This window comes from Theropithecus gelada, chromosome 5, assembly GCF_003255815.1.
Source record: "Theropithecus gelada isolate Dixy chromosome 5, Tgel_1.0, whole genome shotgun sequence".
NCBI lineage: Eukaryota > Metazoa > Chordata > Mammalia > Primates > Cercopithecidae > Theropithecus > Theropithecus gelada.
In genome coordinates, this window is record NC_037672.1 from 162,204,980 (window position 1) to 162,228,207 (window position 23,228).

The 23,228-nt window shown below is 38.5% G+C and overlaps 1 protein-coding gene across 4 annotated transcripts in view; it reads left to right on the top strand.

Annotated features, from left to right (window-relative positions):
- Positions 1–23,228, top strand: part of KLHL2 (kelch like family member 2) — a 113,790-nt gene that overhangs the window by 19,067 nt on the left and 71,495 nt on the right. The window contains exons 3-4 of one of the 4 annotated variants that reach the window (XM_025385559.1): positions 2,588–2,694; positions 12,257–12,378. The exons of 1 other annotated variant lie outside the window; for it this stretch is intronic. In XM_025385559.1, coding sequence (XP_025241344.1) covers positions 2,588–2,694; positions 12,257–12,378 — 229 coding nt within the window. The remainder of the gene's footprint in view (positions 1–2,587; positions 2,695–12,256; positions 12,379–23,228) is intronic. 2 more of the 4 variants (XM_025385561.1, XM_025385560.1) reach the window with 2 other exon arrangements.

Below are 23,228 nucleotides of genomic sequence, written 5' to 3' on the forward strand. Positions count from 1 at the left end.
TTGTTCTAGAGAGATCATGCATGCTCTGCTGACCGTGCTTACCTCCCACCAGAGTTTCTTTGCTGCCACCCTTCTCTCTCCCCACTCTTCTTGGCCCACAGTTCCACATTCTGCTTTGCTGCTTCAGGTCTCCATGCAGTAGTACATAGTGTTCTCTTTGGGATTCTTGTGCTCATTCTTGATCCAGCTGATTCTTACTTGTTTTTAGAACTCAGCTTAAGGTCAATAGCTGCAGCAAGCCCTGTCTGACCCCCAGTCTGATTTAAATGCACCCTCACCCACCTTTCCATAATATCTTTATTACGGTGCTTTCCACTTTCTCCTATAATTTTTGCGTTGCCAGTTTTTTCTGCTGGTCTTCTTAAGGGCAGAGATGGTCTTGCAGTACTTTGTTGAATGAATGAGCAAACTTTGATTTTTAAAAATATTCTGTAGAGGTAGTGCTAACACTAAAATTGGAGCTTTTATTAGCTATATATAGAACTTAAAAATAATTTCTAGTATATAGTATGTCAAAAAGTAAATTATTATTTATAATTTATTGTTTCTCTTTCTTGTTTTATTCAAACTTTAACAGATCTTAAAACCGTATAGCTTTAGGTTTTGTGTAGTGGTCAAGAGGCTCTGGAGTCAGCCTGTGGTTTTGAATCCTGACACTGCCACTAGTTGGAGGACTTTAAACTTGGTTTCCCCAACTATAAATCTGGGGATAAAAATAATACCTTATAACATTGTGGTGGGCACTAAATGAAATAATACATGCAGGTAGAACTCTTGCATGGTTCCTTCGTGAAAATGCCACTGACACCACTGACTTTTCCCACCCTAGTTATATGTGAACCCATAGAATTCATAGAATTGCAGAATGCTTTTATATTCTCAGAGCAGATGGTAGACTTTGTCAGTTCTCTAAAATGATCTGGAGGAGTTATAAATTAGTGATACTGTGCCACCTTTTATGACTCCAGTATGGGACCTGCCGTATGTCTCATACAGCATCATGAGCCATTAAACTGTAACACACAAGCCATACTATAATCTAAATGGCATAGCAATCTCCTCAGCAATGAGGCCCTGGGATGCAGTCATCACTGATGCTGGGGTACTCTTTTTCTCCCATTTCTCCTAAACTGGATGGAGAGTAGTTACCAGTAGGCTCTCCAAAAGTTTTGGCATGAACTTTATGGGAACAAGTTTGTAAGCAGTATGGGCAGGTGGAAAACTTCAAGGACTTGGTCAAGCTCATGGCAAATGTTGCTTGTAAGCTACTAGAAAATTACAGAAGGAGGCAGACCACCCTTTTAGGAAATAGAACAGTAGAGGAGAGTGCCAAGTGTGACCTGCGTGCGCTATGCACATAGACATAAATTCAGTGCTTGGGTATGTGAGGTGTAGAAGGGACATTTGCTTTCACCACACCCATTTCAGTCATTCATAGTATGACTGCTAGCAGGGCAGGTTTTAGGCTTCGGAGCCTTCTTGCTTGTTCCAGAGTAAGCATCAGCAGCGTTTTCTGTTAAAGATATTCTGTGACATTATGAAATACCTGGAGAGTATGATCTGTCACCACATATTGCATGTCAAAAATGCTTACCACATGTTTTTGAGTGAATTGCAATGGATGTTTTAAAATTAGAGATATAATAATTATGGTTGCTGAATAATGGTTTGTTTTGAGGTAACAAAATGCTTTTTTTTTTTTGAAACAGAGCCTCTGTCACCCAGGAGTGCGGTGGTGCGATCTTGGCTGAATACAACCTCCGCCTCCCAGGTTCAAGCGATTCTTGTGTCTCAGCCTCCTCAATAGCTGGGATCACAGGTGTGGTCTACCATGCCTGGCTAATATTTGTATTTTTAATAGAGCCTGGGTTTCACCATGTTGGCCAGGCTGGTCTCAAACTTCTGGCTTCAAGTGATCCACCTACCTTGGCCTCCCAAAGTGTTGGGATTACAGGCATGAGCCACTGCACGTGGCAAAAGTGCTTTTTGACTTTAGATGTAATATTTTCTGGCCTTGAGGGATGAGATATTTTGCGCTGGTAAAATGTCGGATTAAGTTAAGCTTCAAATGCGCAAAGACTTTTAAGCAGCAGGTGTAATTGAATATAATTTTACCATTGCTTGATGAACTAGGGTCTTTTAAGATTTTTGTTGTTGTTGTTGTTGGGAGGGGGTGGGTATTTGACCCAATTTAGTTTTCGGCATGTGTTTTTTCTTCATCTTCATGTCAGACTACACCTGCCACTTCTGCTGCTACTTCTTATTCAGACAGCCTCTTCTTTTGCAGTCTATTGATGGTTTGCTGCCAGATATTGCCTTTAAGTTAAAAAATCAGTAATCAAGTTTGGGAAGATTTCTGTGTTTTTCAAAGGCAAGATTCTTAATGAGGATCCAAGGCATGTTGGGTGTTTATCCCAGCTGTTTTCTATGTACTTCATGTTTAGGGATCATGTCCCAAAGGATGGCTGTCTTTTACATGAGTCTCCACTTGATGAAAGTGGGCTTTACTGTAATATTTTTGCATAGGATGTTCAGTACATTCATTGTTGATATCATTTACATTTTTTTCTCTCTGCTTTTTACACAGTCAAAATTTGCTGTGCGATGTCACAATTGTGGCAGAAGACATGGAAATCTCTGCTCATAGAGTGGTGCTGGCCGCCTGTAGTCCTTATTTTCATGCCATGTTTACAGGTATGAAATATTTTAGTTATGGGCATTTTAAAAAATGTATTCAGATCTGAGCTTTTCTTACCACATTTTCTTTTGTTATTAACATTTTGCTTTCATGAAATGAAGAATTACAATGGAAGAAAATGTTCTTGCTTTGTTCCAAATTCCTCCTCGTCTTTGTTTTTCATTGTTGGGGGTCAGTAAGCCTATATATACGTACACTCACAATTTTATGCTCAACTTTCCCCCTGTAAGTTATGTATATTAGTTCCTGCCATTTATAATAGCTTTTTGGCACTTCATCATTTTGACAAAAGAAAAACACTTTTACTTTTTTTAAAATGATTTTTATATTTGTTTCATCTAGTGTTACATTGAACAAAAAGATGTTTATTTAATATCCTTCATTTGGAAATACAAGAAAATAAAGCGGTTTATCTACAAGCTTAGATTTTACTTTGGCAACTGTGAAAATGTATAGAATGATTTTAGTACTTCTGGAAAAGAAGTAATTTATGTCTGTCACACTTGAATCCTTTACTCTCATTCTTTTTTAAAATATACTGTACAAAGAAATGAAGTTTATATCTGTTACATCAATGAATTTATAATCTTAGGGTATTGGTATGCCAAACAGAAAATACAAATAGAAATGTAGTTATACCAAAAAGCAAAAATACAAAGCTCTTCTTACTTTAGAAACTATTAAGTATTTTTGGTGCTACTGTTTTACTAGATACCTCAAGGCATACAAAAACAATGTGAACATGCTTTCTGCCCCAAAAACTTCCTGTGTTGCCAGGGAGGTGGATGTGCGCTCTTTAATAGGTAATAGTGTATGGAAGATCTGAGTGCCCACAGCAGTGATCAGACATTGAGGGCTGTGGTGGGCAGCACTGAGAGAAGGATTTCCCCAGACTTGATGGATTGAGGGGTTTACACAGATGAAGATGAGTGTAGAAGGTCAGATGGAGAAGATGGACTGAGTGAAAACTTTTCTGGGTGTCTTGGGAGTAGTGAGGAGACCAGAGCCCCACTCAGTTTTCAGCCTTTTATGATCTTGCTGTTCCAGAACAGAGTTAAATAATCAGGAATGAAGAAGGATAGCAGGTGGGCTCTGAGCCAAGTTGAGGATGTAGTTTGGGAGGGTTGCCTTTCAGCTGAGATTGATCTGAAAAGTCAATACCTATGAAGCGAGACTAGTCAGATTTTTATGTCTTGGGGTTCACTTTAGTCTCTTGATTTACATCTTATTTATTACTGCTGGACACTTCTAGAGAGAGAGGGTCTCTAAGGCTTGTAAGAGAAGGATTCAATCTGGAATGTGTTGGGCTACTTCAGGAATTCCCTTGTAAAGTGCTGTCCCCTCCTTGGTGGCCTTCCTTCAGATGACACTGCTGTTGCCACTTACTTGTTGGAACTACAATCTGTGCTTCAGTTTCCCCATCTGGAAAATGGGAATAATAATATTACCCACATCCTAGAGTTTTTGTGAAGATTAAATGAGATCATATGTGTGAATTTCTCAGCACTTGACACATAGAAAATGATCAGTTAATTTTGACACTAATTATTATGGTCATCATCACCATTCTTTTTTATTCTAACTTTGTAAATTTCTTTATATTCTGTACAAGATTGGAAAGCTTTAAGTTAGACTCTTTTTTTTTTTTGATAAATATTTTATTATCCACAGAGTGACAAAAATAGAGTGATTAACTTATACCTGTAAGACCAAGGTTAGTTTTCTTTCCCCTCAAAAGGCTTTGGAGACTTAGTGTCTCCAAATTCCTTGAGCCTTAGACATCCAGTGAAATGGATGCTAGGTAGAGATAGGAGATCTTATTATGTCTTTAGTTCTCTTTTCTGTTTGCTTTATAATCTAAACTGCATTTCAGTTTCCCTCTTCTGTGTTTACTTCATGATTTAGCTGACATGTGATTTATGAATATGTGAACTTTGCCTAAGGAAGGGAATGAGGCATTGAAGACATTCTGATTCTCTAAGTATTTATAGTGTATCGCAACTAACTAGTAGGTAGGTGCTTTTGCAATTCAACTGGTTTCTGTCTGAGAATATACCTTTTGTGCGTAGTCAAATTTTAGGTTGCTATGCGCTAAAGTAGTTGAAAATAGGAATACTGTGTTAATTTCTGGCACATATACAAAGTGTGAATTGAGTACCTAATGTGTTTTTTTTTTTTTACTAGTTTATTGAGGCATATTTTATATATCATAACATTTACCCATTTCAGGGCTGGACGCAGTGGCTCACACCTGTAATCCCAGCACTTTAGGAGGCTGAGGCAGGTGGATTGCTTGAGGAGTTCAAGACCACCCTGGGCAACATGGCGAAAACCCATCTCTATCAAAATACAGAAATTTAGCTTAGTGTGGTGGCACTAGCCTATAGTCCCAGCTACTCAGGAGGCTGACGTGGAATGATCACTTGAGCCTGGGAGGCAGAGGTTGCAGTGAGCCAAGGTGGTGTCATTGCACGCTGAACTGGGTGACAGAGTGAGAAAAAAAAAAATTACCTGTATTAAATGCACAACTCACTGATTTTTAGTAAATTTACTGAGTTGTACTGCCATCACCATAAATCAATTTTAGAACATTTTTGTTCCCACATAATGTTTATGAGGTTCATCCATGTCATAGATGTTTCAAAGGAAGCTGTTCTTATTGCTAAATAGCATTCCATGTGGATAGACCACTTTTGACTTTCAATTTACCAGTCGATGGATGTTTTTGTGTTGTTTCAATTTTTGGCTATTATGAATAACATTGCTATGAACATTCACGCGCAGTTCTTTGTGTGGACATGTATTTTTATTTCTCTTGGGAGTAGGTATCTAGGAGTGTAATTGCCAGGTCACATGGTACATTTATACTTAAAAAATTCTGCTAAGCTGTTTTTCCAAAGTTACCACACTGTTTTACGTTCCTACTAGCAATGTTTGAAACTTCCTATTTCTCCACATCCTTGCCAGCACTTGCTCTTGCTTTTTAAAAAATTATAGCCCTTCTAGTGGGTGTTGAAGTAGCATAGTATTATAGTTTTAATTTCTATTTTTCTAATGACCAATGATGTCGAGCATCTTTCTATGTGCTTATTATTTAAGCTAAACTTTTATGATTTTTCAGCAGTAGATGCTCTTTGACTTTCTGGCTATCTTTGTATTGTTTTTTTTTTTTCTACTTTTGACTCTACTGTTTAGCCAACAAGTTGGCGGAGATTAGATAAAAAAGATAAAAGCAGGGCGCAGTGGCTCATACCTGTAATCCCAGCACTGTGGGAGGCCAAGGTGGCAGAATTGCTTGAGCCCATGAGTTCTAAACCAGCCTGGTAGAAATAGGGAGACCTCATCTCTAAAAATATTTTTTTAAAAATTTACTGAGCATGGTCACACGTGCCTGTATAGTCAGTCCCAGCTACTGGGGAGGCTGAGGCAGGAGGATCGCTTGAGCCTAGGAAGCAGAGGTTGCACTGAGCTGAGATCATGCCATTGCCCTCCACCTGGGCAACAGAGTGAGAATGTGACCCTGTCTCAAAAAAGAAAAAGAAAAAAAAAAAAAAAGAAGACACGAGGATTGGGTCTAGGTAATTTAGTGTATATAGACTCATTTAAGTATTTGCCAGAGTATGAGTACTTTATTTCTTTATTTGTTTTTCATGGTCAGAAGCCCTGGTAAGTTTTGTTTTTTTTTTTTAAATTATGGTGAGGTAAACAAGTAGACCATTGGATGCTTTCATTCCACCAAACATCAGGTACATTTACATTCTCTTGCTCAGGGACAGGGAGTTTCCCTACTCTTCTTTTGTTTTCGTGTGACTAACCTGTTAGGAAATGGGGAATATGCAGATGTTCTTCGTTGGCTCTTACTTTTAATCTCATAAACTGTAGGTGAAGTATTCATTTAAGTTATATCACCTAAGAAATAATTCTGTTACTCATCATAGTTCACAGTGTTTGAGTAGAGAAGGGAAGTGAAAAGTAATTCTGTGATGTAGTCACAGGGTTTTACTTTGTGAAGTATGGGCCTATTTAGAGCAAGGCCAAGTTGTTTAACTATTACTTAAGAAAGAACATACCAAATTGGGTTCTTGTGTTTTTAGATTACTTCTTGGTTACAAATGTGGCATTTGGAAAGCTGTTTGCTTAACACATACTTTGAGATTTATTTGTGCCACAGGCTAACATTTCTGAAATCTGGTGAGAAGTACTGAATACTAAATTTTTATTTTTAGCCTTTTTTTTGGTGTGCTTTTTGATTTCTTTTGTCATATTGAACATGATTCAGTAAAATAAATTAAAATAGGAAAAGACAGATTATTGTTTGAGTTACTAAGAAGTGAGATTTTAAAAAGCTGTGTACATGGTTATGTTTGTCTAAGATTCATACTTTCATTCATCAAGGAGTATTTATTGAGCATCTTCTCTGCTAGGCATTGTCGTAGGCTTTGGGGACTAGAGTGATGAATAAAACAGATAAGTTCCTGTTCTCGTGATTCTAGTTAGGAAGAAGAAGAAAGGTTAGACAGTAAGTAAACACACGAAATATAATTTCTGGTATTGATGATGGCTCTGAAAAAAATTATAGAATGTTGCACAAAGAACTTAAGTTGGAATGCTTTAGGCTGCCTGTAACAGCAAGCTCCATTCAAACTGGTTTAAATAATAAGAAAGCAGGCTGGGCACCAGACATGGTTGGATCTACAGCTTGAAAATTTTATCAAGAATCTTCTTCCTTCTGTCTCTCTACCCTTCTGTCCTCAATAAAAACATCCTAAGGTTTGTTCCCCGCTTAAATGAAAGATGCCTACAACAGTGGACCCAACAACCACTTCCTTGAGTGGACTCAAGGAAGGAGGACACTCTCTTTTAGGAGCTAAGGAACCTTTCGCAGAAGTTACCCAAACCAGATCAAAACTGGAAGGGCAATGCAGTTAACATGTTGGCCTTAGAATTGCTGTAGAACTGGAGAGTTACATGCTTTGACCATCATAGAGAGTGGCTGGTGGGGCACCTGGGTCAGCTTGCCAAACTGAAAATTCCTGTGTGTCAGTAACTGCTTTGTAACCCAAGAAGAAAAAGGTGGTAGTGATTAGAGTAGATGACAAGTGGAACTTGCAAAGTAATGGAATAAAATTTATTTATTAAACATAGCTATAAATTTGTTATTTATTTCTTAGGGTTTCAGCACAGAGTTTCTGCGTTACACTTTTATGTGTTTTTTTTTTTTTCCCCAGATGTTTTGTGTGCTAAATAACTGAAATTAGAATCATAGAATTTTAAAAATGAAATGAATTTTAGCGTTTATCTTTTTAAACCTATTCACTTTTCATGTATTCATTGGATAAATTCATTTTACAGTGGATAAGTGAAGTTACCAGTTTATGTTGGGCTTCAGGAGTCCTGATTAAAGGTCCTTGAGATGGAATTTTTTTTTTTTTTTGGAGATGGAGTCTCGCTCTGTCACCAGGCTGGAGTGTAGTGACATGATCTCAGCTCTCTGCAACCTCCGTCTCCTGGATTCAAGCGATTCTCCTGCCTCAGCCTCCTGAGTAGCTGGGACTACAGGCAGGCAAGATGGAAATGTTTTTAGCTATATATGTGTTCTTAACACTTTCATGATTTGGAGGACTTCCTTTTTTTTCTCAATAAAAGTAGATACGAGACTGGGTACAGTGGCTCATGCCTATAATCCCAGTACTTTGGGGGGCCAAGGCGGAAGAATCATTTGAGGCCATGAGTTCAAGGCTGCAGTGAGCTGTGATTACACAATTGGACTTCATCCTGGGCAACAGAGTGAGACTCTGTTTCAAACAGAAAAAGAAAAAGTAGAGATGATATGGTATTTGCTAGTGAAAGTGCTTGGCTCACCCTGTAATGTATAGCGATGTTCAATAAATGTTTGTTGACTGAAATCCTTCATAGCTAGAATATCCATGTTTAAGACTAATTAAAGTGCCATTAGTTATGTTAAGTAAAAATGCTATATTTTGTGTATTTATTCAATTAATTAATTAATTTACTTATTTATTTGTTTGACGAGACAGAGTCTTGCTCTGTCATCCAGGCTGGAGTGTAGTGGTGTGGTCTTAGCTCACTATAACCTCCGCATCCCAGGGTCATGCAATTCTCCTTCCTCAGCCTCCCAAGTAGCTGGGATTACAGGCTTGTACCAGCATGCCTGGCTAATTTTTGTATTTTTAGTAGAGAGAGGGTTTCGCCATGTTGGCCAGGCGGGTGTTGGACACCTGACCTCACGTGATCCGTCTGCCTCGGCCTCCCAAAGCACTGAGATTACAGGCGTGAGTCCCTGCGCCCAGCCAAAATGCTACATTTTAAATTGGCACTTGCTTTACTTTTTATTCATCTAGTCATTTATTTATCCAACCAGTATTTATTGGGTATCTACTAGATGTCAGACATGTTATACAGAGATAAGAAAGGCTTCATCGGTGTTCTCATGAACTTAAGAATTCAGAGGAAGAGAACTAGGTAAAGAGTTGATTATGACAGAGTGGATTTGCATGAGTTACCCAACTGTACCTAGAGTGAGAGCGTTAATCCAGCCTTGGGCCACCAACAGATAAGGCTACCTAGAGAGGTTCCAGTGGAGATTAGCCTGGGAAATGAGTGGGTGGGGAGACAGAGAGGACAGTGTTCAACAGGAGCATCAGGGGTAAGACATTGCCTGGTGTCTGTAGAAAACAACAAACAGCTTCTCATTAATGTATTTCAGGTTTAGAAGTGGCAGGGGGAGAGAGAGAAGGCTAGATAATGAATCAGGGGCTGGACATGTGTGCTTGGACTGGGAGAAACCAAAGGATTTTTGAACTCCATGCTCAGATTTGTGGAGTCAGTACTGGAGGCAGGAAAAGAATTAGGAGGTGGCTCCATTTGTGTTAGCAAGAGATTATAGGACCCCCCAATGGCGAGAAGGTGAGATTTATTTGAGATCTATCCAAGGTTAATTCTGCAAGTTTTGGTGAACTGTGGGATTGGTGAGTAAGGAAGAGGAGAGAGTCAAGGATGACCGTCACTTAGGTTTTTAGTATAGGTGTTTGTATGGATTGCATAATGTGGTTTCAGAGTTCTGATATAACTTCAGAGTTATGTGATCAAAACATAAACAAGAAACTATAATCTCTATAGAGATTATGGGAGGTTACAAATGGTAAGGATAAACTATGTACAGTATCATTGGATAGCCTAGCTTTTTTTCTGTTTTAAATCCGACAAAGTCTTGCTATGTTGCCCAGGCTAGTCTTGAACTCCTGGGCTCAAGTGATTCTCCTGCTTCAGTCTGCCTAGTAGCTGGGATTACAGGAGTGAGCCACAGCACCTGACTCTCCTTGGATAGTTTTAAAAATGCATTATCAATCATAAATCTCACAAAGCCATGCCGTTTAAAGATTTCCTCTGAAAACACAGCAAGGGGCAAAAACTAAGGCAATATGTAACTACTGAAATTAGATATAAATAACTTTTACAATTCTCTTTAGTATGTGCTTTGATTCATAGTAATTATAATTTTTAAACCATCAGTGCAGTCATGGGCAAGTTTTTTGTTTTTCTTACTGTTCTTATAAATTAATATAAAAATATTAAAATGTTTTCAAAACAGTATATGATTGAGATTGAATTTATTGGAAGCAGATACAGTTTTCTGGGGAGAAAAATAATCTTAAAAATGACAAATATTTGAATTAGCAAAATGCATCATATAACAATACCTTAAAAACTGTAATATTAAAAACTGTTTGGCGGAGAACTAATTATTTTTCAGCCATACATGTAAATTAAAGTCCCACTTGGTTTTGTCTAAGGTGAGTCCCGTTTAACTGAGTACTGGTTGTTTGGCTTTGTGCTCACATATTATTGGGGCCCTGTAGGTGAATCAGTTATGGGCTTTGTCTAAAGTCCAGGTGGGAATCACCAGAATGTCTTAACTTTTGGCACAAAAGAGTCTTCAGTTTATACAAACCCCAACTATCCACAGGATCCAGCAAGAATAGGATAGAGGAAGGTGCCTTATATGTGGCTGAAGACTTATTTTTCTGTATTCCTTGACCTTCCTTTTTCCCCCTTTCTGTAAGCAGGGGAAAAACATTTGCTGCAGCACCAGACATACAACTCAGTCCCCTTTCATCCGGCTACGTAGATATAGGTTCATCTTTCTCATTAACTCTCCTACTTCCCTTGTCATACAAAGAGATGCTTTTCTTCCTGGGAAGTAGCAGGGTAGTTTTTGGGATATTTTAGCTCTGAGGTGAACAGCTTCTTTCTGAGATCTTGTCAGAGATAATCTCCAGGGAAGCACACAGTTAAATGTACATGACAATTGTTATTTCTCTCCTCCCAGGGTTTGTGTTTACAAAGGAATTTTGTGTATTTATGATTTCCCATAGACTTTTCTGATAGTTTATGGTTGCTGACAGTGCATTGTATCTGAAAAAGAAGCGAGCTTTCAAGAAATCTTGAGGCAGTGTTGTTTTAATAAGAGACACTGGGTTAAAGTGAAGGTGATGAAGGCACGTTCTCATGCTTCTTTTATCTTTAAAACTTAGTGAATTCTAGAGCCAAATCTTTTTTGCCCATGGCCCTCAGCATTATTCTTGGACTGTCCTTTTGATTTTTAATTGAATCCCTCCCCACTCCCGTTCAATTGCTTGTGTCTCCAAGTATCATGGTTCACTTACGTTGTCCACACCTAGATGCTTAAACTTGCCTCCTGCTCTCCCCAAGTCTCCCTGGCTTAGGGACCATCCCTTCTCTTTTCTCTTTCCCTATTTCTTTTCAACAGGTGGGTATTAGGAAGAAAGTCTTGTACTCTTTTTTTGCAGGCAGTTTTGTAGAAGGATGCCTGGTTTTAGTAATAAAGCTGGTATGGAAATGACTTCAGCGTGAAGTTGCTGCGGATGACAAACAAACTGAATCTGAGCTAGAAGATCTCTGTAACAAGCTTTGTTATTGACTAACCCTTTGTTATTATTGTGATCCCTGTTATGCCTTGCATTTTCTCAGCATCATAAGTAATTTGTTTTCTCCTTGTCTCCGGAGTGAGGGTTGTGACCGCTCACTGAGGGTGGAGCCTCTGTATCTGGTGCAGGCTGTGCATGCCCCTGCAGGCATTTGTGTGTTTGTTGAAGGAGTAATGCTAACCAGGTGGGTGCTTTTTAGCAGCAGTTCATTGCTATTAGCCAAAGGCAGTAACGTCGTTACTCTTCTAGTCATGACTAGAAATCCATAAAGACAACAAATGCCCCGAAGCAGGGACAGCCTCATCTACTGATCCTGTAGCCACAAGAATAGTTCATGCAGCTGGACATATGGCGCATTCATTGTTGTGATACGATTTTGAGGTACAAGTGGGTAACAAAAGTATATGTTATGATTTGCTCAGGTAAGCTTTGGAAGAGGAAGGGGAGTGTTTTCGGCTTCCAAAAAGTGGCTGATTATGCTGCCCGTTGAATACAGTGAGTGGCAAGAAGATGTATCCATCCATATTGGCATCGGAACTTCCACAGCAGTGTCTTGCTGTAACATCATTCTTATTCCTTTGTGTTTTAGGTGAGATGAGTGAGAGCCGAGCAAAGAGAGTTAGAATAAAAGAGGTAGATGGCTGGACCCTGAGGATGCTGATTGATTACGTTTACACTGCAGAAATTCAGGTTACAGAAGAAAATGTACAGGTAAGAATAAACACTTCACACCATTTAGCTATTTATGCATACAGTTTTTTTAATAAAAAAAAGCGTACCCACACAGTATACATTTTGCACCAAAATAATAGGATTCATTGTGAAAATTGTATTTCTAAAAAATATTTGGAATGATTACATCTTTTTAGTAATGTTCCTGAGTTCAGTATCTTTTATATTCTTTAAGATCTAAGATACAAATCCTTTAGTTCTCTGAATGATACTTGTTCTTTCATGAAAACACTGTCATATTCTTTTATAACTGTTGATCGATGCTGCCCACAGTTTTTCTTTATTCCTTGGAAGGGTGTAGTCTGCAAAGAATGTTTTTGACTGCCGATATTCTTTATTTCTGCCTTTTTCTTTTTTTGATACACGATCTTGCTCTGTCTCTCAGGCTGCAGTGTAGTGGCTTGATCATGGATCATGCAGCCTCGACCTCCTAGACTGAAGCAGTCTTCCTGCCGCAGCCTCCCAAGTAGCTGCGACTACAGGCATGTGCCACTGTGCGCAGCCAGTTTTCTTATTTTTTTGTAAGGAGGTCTCACTATGTTCCCCAGGCTGATCTCAAACTCTTGGACTCCAAGTGATCCACCCTCTTCAGCCTCCCAAAGTGTTGGGATTAGAGGTGTGAACCTCCATATGCCCAGCCTATTCTTTGTTTCACTATTTGAGCATCCTCTTTAAGTGATTCTGGAGTTTAGCTGAAAGTTGACATTGCATCTTATTTCCTGTAAAGAACAAATGTTTCATGTGTGTTACATAAATGTTTAAATAATACAGATGGATGTGGAGTAAAAGGTGAAAATCCCTCTTTAGAAAACTGCCCTTCTCTTTGAACCTACCCCAGTCTACATCCATTGATTCACTTCTTCTTTCCTAGAGGGTAGCTTCTGTTATCTGCCGTGAATCCCTTCAGACCATTTTCCATGTGTTTATTCACACACACGTACACACAGTTTTTTTACATAAGAAATACTATACTTGTTCTGAAACTTGCTTTTTGAACTGAACAGTGTCTTAGGGGTCTTTACACATTAATGTATATGGGTCTAACTCATGTTAATCAGCTATATATATGTAAGATTTTTCACCTTTATATAAATAGTGCAATGAGTGGACAGTTTTACATTTGCATCCCCAAACTTTATAAGCTGGATTCCTCAAAATGGAATTGGTGAATCAAAGAGTACATGCGTATATTAATTTTTTGATAGCGATGCCAAATTGCCATCTGAAAATGTGTGTTTATTTATATTCCTTCTAACAGGGACACTTTGTTTTAAGGCCAACAAAAATAACTAGGGCTAAATTCTTAAGAAATAATCTTTAAATTCTACTTACACAAATAGGAAGTTGTTGGCTTCATCCTTATCCCTGCTAGCTAGTTGAAATATGCTACAAAATGAATTTGGAGATTGAAATCTTTGCACTTTTTAAGACATGCTATCGATTGTTCCATGTGAAATATTGGCAGTAGTAAGGTCTCCTGGTGATCTTTCCCAGATGGCCTCATTAGCCTTTGCTTGGAAGTTCCAGTTATGAGGTAAGGTATTTGAAAAACCATGGTCAATATTGGGGATGTTTCTAAATGTATGCATCAGATGCCAGATGAATTTTTTTTTTAACATGGAAGAAAGTGTTTAGTGTATGTCATGAGATCACTGTACTAATATGTCATCTCATTCTTGTCTTTTAGGTACATTTAAACTATTTGCTAGATTCTGGGGCGTTGTTTTCAACAGGAGTTTATCTTGGTTTCTTTTTGTTCATTCCTTTTATTCACTTTAGCGCATGGGCCTCGTTATGCCCTTGTATTTGACCTTCAACAAATGAATTACTGATTTCTTTGATTCACAATGGACCACATGGGAGAAAATTGAGAAAAATCATTTAGGCATTAGAGACAAAACTGTGTGAATTCAGCCCTGAATGTTGTTTGTAGTAGTTCTTGTGGTGGGGAAATGGGCCTATTAGGAGTTAGGAGAACGCCTCTCATGTTTCTTTTAATAACTGTCATGTTCCAGTCCTGAAATATTAGTCATCACAGCCTTTCAGAAAACTCTTGCCATGCTAATTTGCCTCTTGTATATATTGCTTAGCTTTTAGAATATGCAGGAATACATTCTAAGAGTTACATTTGGCAGGCTTATTAGATGCTTAACATTTGTATAGTTTCATTTTGTTTTTAAGAGGGGGAGGGATATCTCTTCAGCATAGGGCTATCCTGGTTTGTAAAGCTTTCTTTTATTTTCAATTGAAAAATACTTGTTTTGGAAAAGGCAGTTGAGAAATAAATTTGATTAAAAATAGCCGCTTTTTCCATAACATGTGTTTTTCAATGAAAAAAATAAGACTATACGATATCAAGATACACCAGACTCCTCTTTCCTGTTTTATGTATTTTTTGTCAGTCTGTGTTTTGTTAAATCTTTCTTGTGAAGTGCTGTCCACCTTAAAAAAGCAGTATGGTGAAAAAAGCAGTATGGTGGAGGTGTCTGGTGTTATTAACGTTAAGCTGAAGTTTTAAGTGGCCCTAACTGAAAGCCGTGCTCTGAATTTATATGCCCTGAAGGTGCTGACAGTGGGAACAGAAGTTTCCGTAATTCAAATGTTTCTTGGTGGTGGTATATTTTTCTCACGAGATCTAGACTCAAATCTTTTACCAGGTTACCTCCCTTATGTAAAGTTTCTGTTTTAGTAATAAAGTACAATATTGGGCTAGAAAGTATCTTTGGGATTGCATGTTTTGATGTAGAATCATTGTGCTGTAGAACGCTGAGGTCCAGCCATCTGTTGGCAGTCAGTTGGTGACAGAACAGGGCTATAACCCTGTTTTTCCAGATTACTAGTGTAGAGTCTCTTCCATGATACCGTACGGTCTCCTTATTACACTAACTTTAAACAATATAATAGCTATTTGAAATCAAAGTTGTTGCCCAGGCTGGGCGACAGAGTGAGACTCCGTCTCAAAAAAAAAAAAAAAAAAAAAAAAAGAAATCAAAGTTGTTAACTTGGAGTCAGAATGAGGGAATGAGTAATTTAAAAAATTAACTCCAAAGAAGGGACTACTGATATTATAGTCCCTTCTGATTTATACAAGCAATAGGGCTTTAATTCTTGGCCGTTCCAGGTCTCCTAACTTTTTGTGTGTTTGTGTATGTTGCTGCTGTTGTTTTTTTGTTTGTTCAGGTTTTTAAACTTTGGCTTTAAGTTAGGACATTTGGTTTTATTTATGGCAAAATTGGAGGATAATTTGAGCTAAATGAATTTACAGTTTTTTTTAAAGGGAATTAAAAGGAGAACCAATATTTTACCTATGACTACACTTGTAATTCAACTTTTTTGGTGGTGGTTGTTGTTGAGAGAATTAAAATTTAACTTGTGTCTAGAGTTTCAAAGCAAACTTTATCTACTGCATAAATCTGGGGAATAGAGAAAATGCAGCCAAAGGCTATTGAAAAGTATGCTCTTGGACATTTGGTGGTTATGGACACCTTTGAGAATCTGATGAAAAACTGTCAACCCTTTCCTAAGGAAAGGGCACATTAGCTTATCTACACAAAGTTTTGCATACGTTTTCAATACACTTTCAGAGAATCTGTGTACCTTGCTGCTTGCCCCACCTTCCACTGTTAAGAATACTTGGCTTTATTTTTAAATTTTTTAATCTTTTTATTTTATTGAGACAGAGTCTTGCTCTTTTGCCCAGGCTGTAGTGCGGTGATGTGATCTTGGCTCATTGCAACCTTCGCTTCCCAGTTTCAAGCAATTCTCCCTCCTCAGTCTTCCGAGTAGCTGGGACTACAGACATGCACCACCACGTCCGGCTAATTTTTGTATTTTTAGTAGAGATGGGGTTTCGCCATGTTGGCCAGACTGGTCTTGAACTCCTGACCTCAAGCAGTCTGCCCACCTTGGCCTCCCCAAGTGCTGGGATTATAGGCATGAGCCACCACTCCCGGCCAAGAATACTTGGCTTTATATATAAAAAATATAAATATGTAAGTGCGTGTGTGTCTGTGTGTGTGTGTGTGTGTGTGTGTGTGTGTTTGTGTGTGTGTGTATGAAGGATTTTCACATGGGTATATCTCCAGTTATATGCTAAGCATTTTATATGTAGCTCATTTGATGTTTATGCCTCCATGTAAGATAGGTGTTACCCCAATGTGATTGAAGAAATAGGCTTAAGAAGGTTAAATAATTTGCTCAACGTCACACAGCAACTATTAAATCGTCATTAACTAGTATTGCTTACAAAGAGAGTTTATAAATTCAAAAATGTAAATGTCTTTATAACTAAAAATTTTTTTTCACGATCCAAAAATTATTCAAGATATATGCTATGTCATTAGATGTATTAATTAACATTTTTGGAGAATCCTAAAAGATCTTGAACCTTAAAGCATTTACTTCATTGCTAAATTTGTAGTTTTGTTACATGAGTTTGACTTCTCAGCCTTTGGGTATTTGTTTTGGCTTCCTAAAAGTAGGTAAGAGTTTTTCACTTGATGTAAGTGTTAAAAACAAAGGTAATGATGTTAATAAACAGTGCCCATGAAAGTAAATGCTCTCATTCCTAAATTAATATTATGAGTACTCATCTATGATTCTTTCTATATTAGAACTTTTATCATCTAGAAGAATTTAAGAAACATCTGATAATTTTGAATGGATGGGTTTTAAAAAGTCCATGAAACATATGTTAGACGAATTGGAATTATTTGAGACAGAAACATCTCTTTAGAAATGAAACAGAATTTAAATGAGAGTTTTTCAAGGGACATCTAAAATCAATTATTGGTAATAACAGACTAATTGTTTAACACAATCTCAGTATAGTAGAAATTCAGCATAGTGTGTCCATTTTATTGGTGATGTGGGGCAGGTGGTTGTTGTTTTGCTTCAAACCAGAACTGCTGGGAGTGTGCTATATAGATAGTGTTTTACTCTGCGTGTTCCCAAAAGGAGGACATCACATAGAGGGGCTTACATGGTACCAGGCCTGTTGACATAGTTGAGAAAGCTTTAAATTGGCTTAATCAATAAAAAGTCTGCCAAAGTAGAGAAATCACCAAAACAATACATGTGTACCCTAAATATTTTAACCTTAAACATGTAGATTTACAATTGTATGCCAGTCTTTGTTTGTAAAACTAAGTATGGTCAGCTGTTTTGAGAGCCGCAGGTCCTTTTTTGCACAAACCACACCATAATCACGCACCAACTATAATTTCCAGGCTTTTTTTTTTTTTTTTTTTTTAAGTGCAGCAAGAACTGAGACACTTGAAAAGAAATCTCAATGCAAAATCTTCTTTGAATTATACAGTTTCTCTTTCATTCCTCCCATGTCTAATTGGATTGAAAACATTTATTTTTTTTCCAGTAACACATTGATCAAGCCACTCCAAAGCAGCCAACTTAGTTTTCATAGAAAGAGCTCTTTTTACATTCACATTTCATTGAATTCATTTACTTAAATTGTGTAATTTCAATAAGTGCAAGTGTCATAAACAGATGTGGGAGCAAATCCAACATGTACGAGTTGGTAAAATGCATCCCAGCTGGAGGAGCAGATGTGTGCAAGCACAGTAGAGTGTACTTACTGAGGTCATGGAGAGAGTTGCTTCATCAGGTGAGTAGGTAAAGTGGATTTTGGTGAAGAGTGCTTTTGCTTTGTGTATTTCTATATTGTGTGGGTAAACATTGAAATGAAATTCCCATTAGGTGGAGATTTGTTATAAAAATCTGTCTTAAAAATAAGACACTCTATCAGTTAAACAGTCATCGATGGAATATCTGATAAGTACTCAGTCCGGTCCTGGTGCTCCAAAAAAAAAAAAAAGGAACAAAGCACAATGAATACAGTATATACTTAGACTGGGTTTGGATCTTGGCTTTGCTGTTTAAATGCCATGTGACCTTGCCTAAGTTGCTTAACCTCTGATTGGCATTGGAGCTTGAGCCAGAGATGAATAGGGCTAGGCGTAGGAGCACTGACCTGATGGAGCAAGCACTCAACAAGTATTTTTTGTGTGTTTGTGTTTATTTTATTTTTTTTTTTTGACATTTTCAAAAAAGTAGTTTTTAAACTGAAGGTATGCTGGGCATAGTGGCTCACGCCTGTGATCCCAGCACTTTTGGAGGGATGCCAAGGGAGGCGGATCACCTGAGCTCAGGAGTTCAAGGCCAGCCTGCCCAACATGGTGAAACCTCATCTCTACTAAAATTACAAAACTTAGCCAGGCATGGTGGTGCACACTTGTGGTCCCAGCTACTCGTGAGGCTGAGGCAGGAGAATCACTTGAATCCGGGAGGCGGAGGTTGCAGTAAACGAAGATCGTACCACTATACTCCAGCCTGGGCAGCAGAGTGAGATTCCATCTCAAAATAACAACAACAACAAAAAACTGAGGGTAGCATGCAGTCCAAACTGAAATGTTTAGAGTTGAGTTACAAATTCAGGTCTGAATGAGATGCTGCAGAGAGCCTGGCAGCAGGAGTTTTGTGGTGTTGGTAGTGGTGGTGGCATCTACTGTTAGGCTGATGGCAGTGCCTTTATCCAGGAAGAGCTGCCCTGGGTGAACACTCAAGCCTACAGCTCTTATATTTCTGGCTTGTCAAGAGACTTGATAAGGGCTGGGCAATTGTAATGACCACAACCAAGTAAGTTTGAGATTGTGGAGGGTCTGCATGCCCATAGGAAACTGGGCAGCAAACCCAGGATCTGGGGCTTGTTATGTGGGGCATTAGGAGTCACGCTGTGACTTGGCAAACATTAGGGTACTTAGGGGAGCATATCACGTTTAGGGCAGCAAGATTAACGCCAGACTGTAGACACTGATTAGGTGCCCAATAAGCTTTGTGGTATTGGTCAGGATTAGTTTAGGACCGAATTGAACTGCACTTGAAGATCTAAGATTTTTAAGACCTGTAGCTGGATCAGACCAGATCAGGTATGGATGAAGAACCACTTTACTGCTTTTTATACATGGCTTGCCCTTTACCTTCCCTATATCTAAGCTGTTGAGCTTACCTCTTTATTTTCACTGCCAGTATTGATCCTGATGAATTCCATCTTTCAATCAACAGTTTATTAAATATTTATGGGGTATCTATTCTATGCCAGACACCGTTCCAACCATTGGTGTTACAATGCCAAGCAGGACAGATGAGGTCCCTGTCTTGAAAGGCTTTACATTGTAGAGGCGGGGTAGGGACGAGACAAATAATATACCAATAGATAGAGAAACAGGTGAATTTTACATTATTCCCTGGGGAGGAGTCATTTGAGCAGAGACTTGCATGAAGAGAAGGGAGTGATGTAAAAGTAAAGACAGAGAACATTCTAAGCAGAAAGAGCAAAGGACCTGAGATGTGAATAAGTTTGGCACGTTTTATGGACCAGAAAGAAAAGGGCGATTATTATTTGAGCAGACTAAATGATGAGAGAGTGGAGAAAGATGAGATTAGGTTAGAAAGGTAGATAGGGCCAGACAAAGTGGGTTTGTAGCCTATGATAAGGAGGTTTGATTTTGTTCCAGTTGTAGTTTGGGCAGGGAATTTATGCTTTAGACAGATTGTTCCCCTTTCCCATCTTCTAGGTGGAAGATGGACTGTGGGAGCAGTAGAAGAAGTCGGAGGCCCTTTAGATACCTGTTGGGGTAGGCTAAGTGAGAGACTAGTGGCTTGGGCCTGGGTTGTTGGCGTGAGATGGTGAACAATAGATTTGGGAGATATTTGGAGGTAGGGCCAATGGAATTTACTAATGGATTTGCATGACGGGATGGAGGAAGGAGAATGATCAAGAATGGCTCCTGCATTTTTGGCGTGAGCAACTGGGTGGATTATAGTGCTATTGTCTGAGATGGTGAAGACATGGGATGGGGACATATATTTGGGGTGGTGGGAATTAATGGTTCTATTTTGGTTGTGTTAACTTTTACCAGTTGGACTTTCCAGTAGAGATGCTGAATAGGTTGGTTCTGTGATGGGAAGGGGTCAGGTTAGGGAGGTAGATTTCGCATATTGGTGGCATGTGGAAGTGAACGAGGTCACTTTAAGAGGTAGTATAGACAGAGAAAAGAGGCCAAAGACATAATCTGGGACATTCCAGATATTAGATGAGCAGATGAGGGAGATGGAGTACTGGTGTCGTAGGAGGAAAAGCAGGTATGTGTGGTGTCACAGAATGCAAGTTCTAGAGAAGAAAGTGCTTCAAGGAGACAGTGTTTGGCTCTGTCCGATGTTCCTGATAGGTCAAGAAAGTGAATTGAGCCATATCAGTGTAGGTGTCATTGCATTCGTTTGCCTGAGACAGTCCTATTTTATGCCTGTTAATCTGGTGTCTTGTCTGATTAGTGTTTATTTTACTCAGAAATGTTCCAGTATGGATGATAAATTATATGGTCACACTGGTCATTAGTGACCTTGGGAAAAGCTATTTAGAGGTGACAGTGAGAATGAAAACTGGTTTGGAGTGGACTAAGAATAAGCGGACTCAGAGAGTACCGACAGTTCTTTCAGTGCCTTTTGCTGTGAAAGGAGAGAGAATGTCCCGGCTGAAGGGGATGATGAGTTTAAGGGTGTTTTTGTTTGTTTGTTTGTTTCGTTTTGTTTTTTGATGGGTAATATTTTAAAGCATGTTTTTATGTTAATTAGAATAACCTAGCAGAAAAGTGAAAGTTGATATGATAAAGGGGAGAAAGAAACAAAGGGTATAATTGCAAAAGTGAGAGAGGTTGGCATCCAAAACAAAATGAAGGGGTTTACCTTAGATGGGAGCAGGAAAACTCTGTTTGTTAACCAGAGAGAAAGCAAACTGTGTTGTCAGATACAAGTTAGTGGCGTGGATGGTGGAAAGGTAGGTATTTTATCAGCTTGCATATAATTATGAAGGCTGTGGCAAGTAATCAGCCAAAAGGAAGATGAGGAAAAGGGATGCTGGAGATTTGAACTAAAGATTGATACATCATTGTCTTGCAAAGGATGAAGGTGAATTTACTAGTGAAGTGTAGCTGAATTGTCAGGCCATATTGGGAGCTCATTTGAGATTTGCAGTCATAAATATCAGGTAGAATGATTGTGTGATTTTCTTCAGCCATGTTAGACTACTTATACTTAGGTATGGAGACGACTAATGTGTTAGTTAGCTATTGCCACAAAAGTGCCACAGAACAAAGTATGCCAAAGCTCAGTGGCTTAATAAAAAAATCATTTATTCTTATGGATTTGCAGATTGGTTGAGGGTCAACTCATCTAGGCTGAGGTTGGCTGGGTGATTGGCTCTACACCATATTTTAAAAATTTTTCTGGAATTAGAAGTCTAGAACAAGACTGCATGAGTGGGGTAGTTGAGAAAGAATGGAGGAGGAAGTGGTAGTTGGAACTCAGGAAACTGAGATGTTCTATTTGGATGTTTATGTCATCAAAAATTGTCAGAAATTGTGGTGGAGATTGGTGATTTAGGTTTCAAAAAGTTCTCTCGCTCTTGTGTGTTTGAGTTAGCGTGACGACAACACTGTGGGGTGATTGTAGTACCGTACTAAATCTTTGATTTAGAACCACCTGTTCCGTCTTAGTATATTAGACGAAGTTGGCCAAGTAAAAAAAGTCATCTGTAAATGAGTAGGAGTGACTAAGGTGTCATTAGATAGTCCCAGTGAGGAAGGTGAGCAGATGTGTGCTTCCAAGGAGTGGGGTTTTTGGAGAAAGGAGAAAGGAAGTAGCAATGGGGAGCCGCATCTCTAGGCCTTGGAGCAGCATTTTTGTTTTTCAGGTGTGGATGCTGATCAACCAGTTGGTCAAGAAATAAACTTAGTAGGTCATTATTAGCATTTAAGAGAAAAATTAGAGACAAGAGTAGGAAATGTTATTCAAGCCTGAAGTCTGTTTCAGTCTAAAGAAGGAAATAGCAGATCCTAGCAAGTCTGTATGTTTTGTGAAACTTTGAGTTCTAGGTTGTGAGATAAAAAGTCTTACTATGTAGTGTGGTCAAAAGAATTGGAAAATTCAGCTGTAAGTTACTTGGAGTGTGAGAGAGAAAAGTTTCATAAATAGTAGAGATGTGACTGAATATATGTTATTGATTATGCATAAATACGGTGATTTTTATGTTATTTGTGTATATGTTTTATTTTTCTAGACTGTATTCTTTAGCTTGCATTTCTAGCATGGAAATACCTGATGGATGACTAATAGATGTTGACTGCCTGGATGTCAGGAAGACATAGGTACTCAGTGGTAATCCAGAAAGTACGCTTTGTTTTCTACGCTGGCTCATGGTGCAGGTCCTGGAACAGGGCACAGAGATTCAGATGGACCTGCTTGAGATGGTGAGCGATGAAGGTGACATCACAGTGGGGGTTAGACATCGCTTGTCCAGTCTATTTCTTGGCTTTGCAGGTCTAGAAACTATTGTTAGCTCCTTCAGAATTGATCAGACTTTTGGGAAATAGCTCAGACTAGCCAAAATCAGAACACTAATACATGAACCATAATGATCTTAAACTAATTTTCAGTGGGGTAACAGGTGTTTCTAGGGACTATGTTTACATTATCCGGTGTACATCATTCTCAGGATCTAGATACCTAAGTGATAGAATTAGTAATCAGAACATCATTTGTTTAGCAGGGAATCACAAGGAAAGGGAATTTACTTCAAAGGGATAGTGGAAAGAAACTGGCATCCCACTGCAAAACATACCTTTCTAGTGATTTGAGTATTGATTACATACTGTGAAATCCAGTATCTCCTTACCTTTCATGGTACTGGGAAAACTCTGACGAATAGTTGACCTTTGGATAACCCATTTCTGATTTTTTTGTAATCTGGTAGTTGT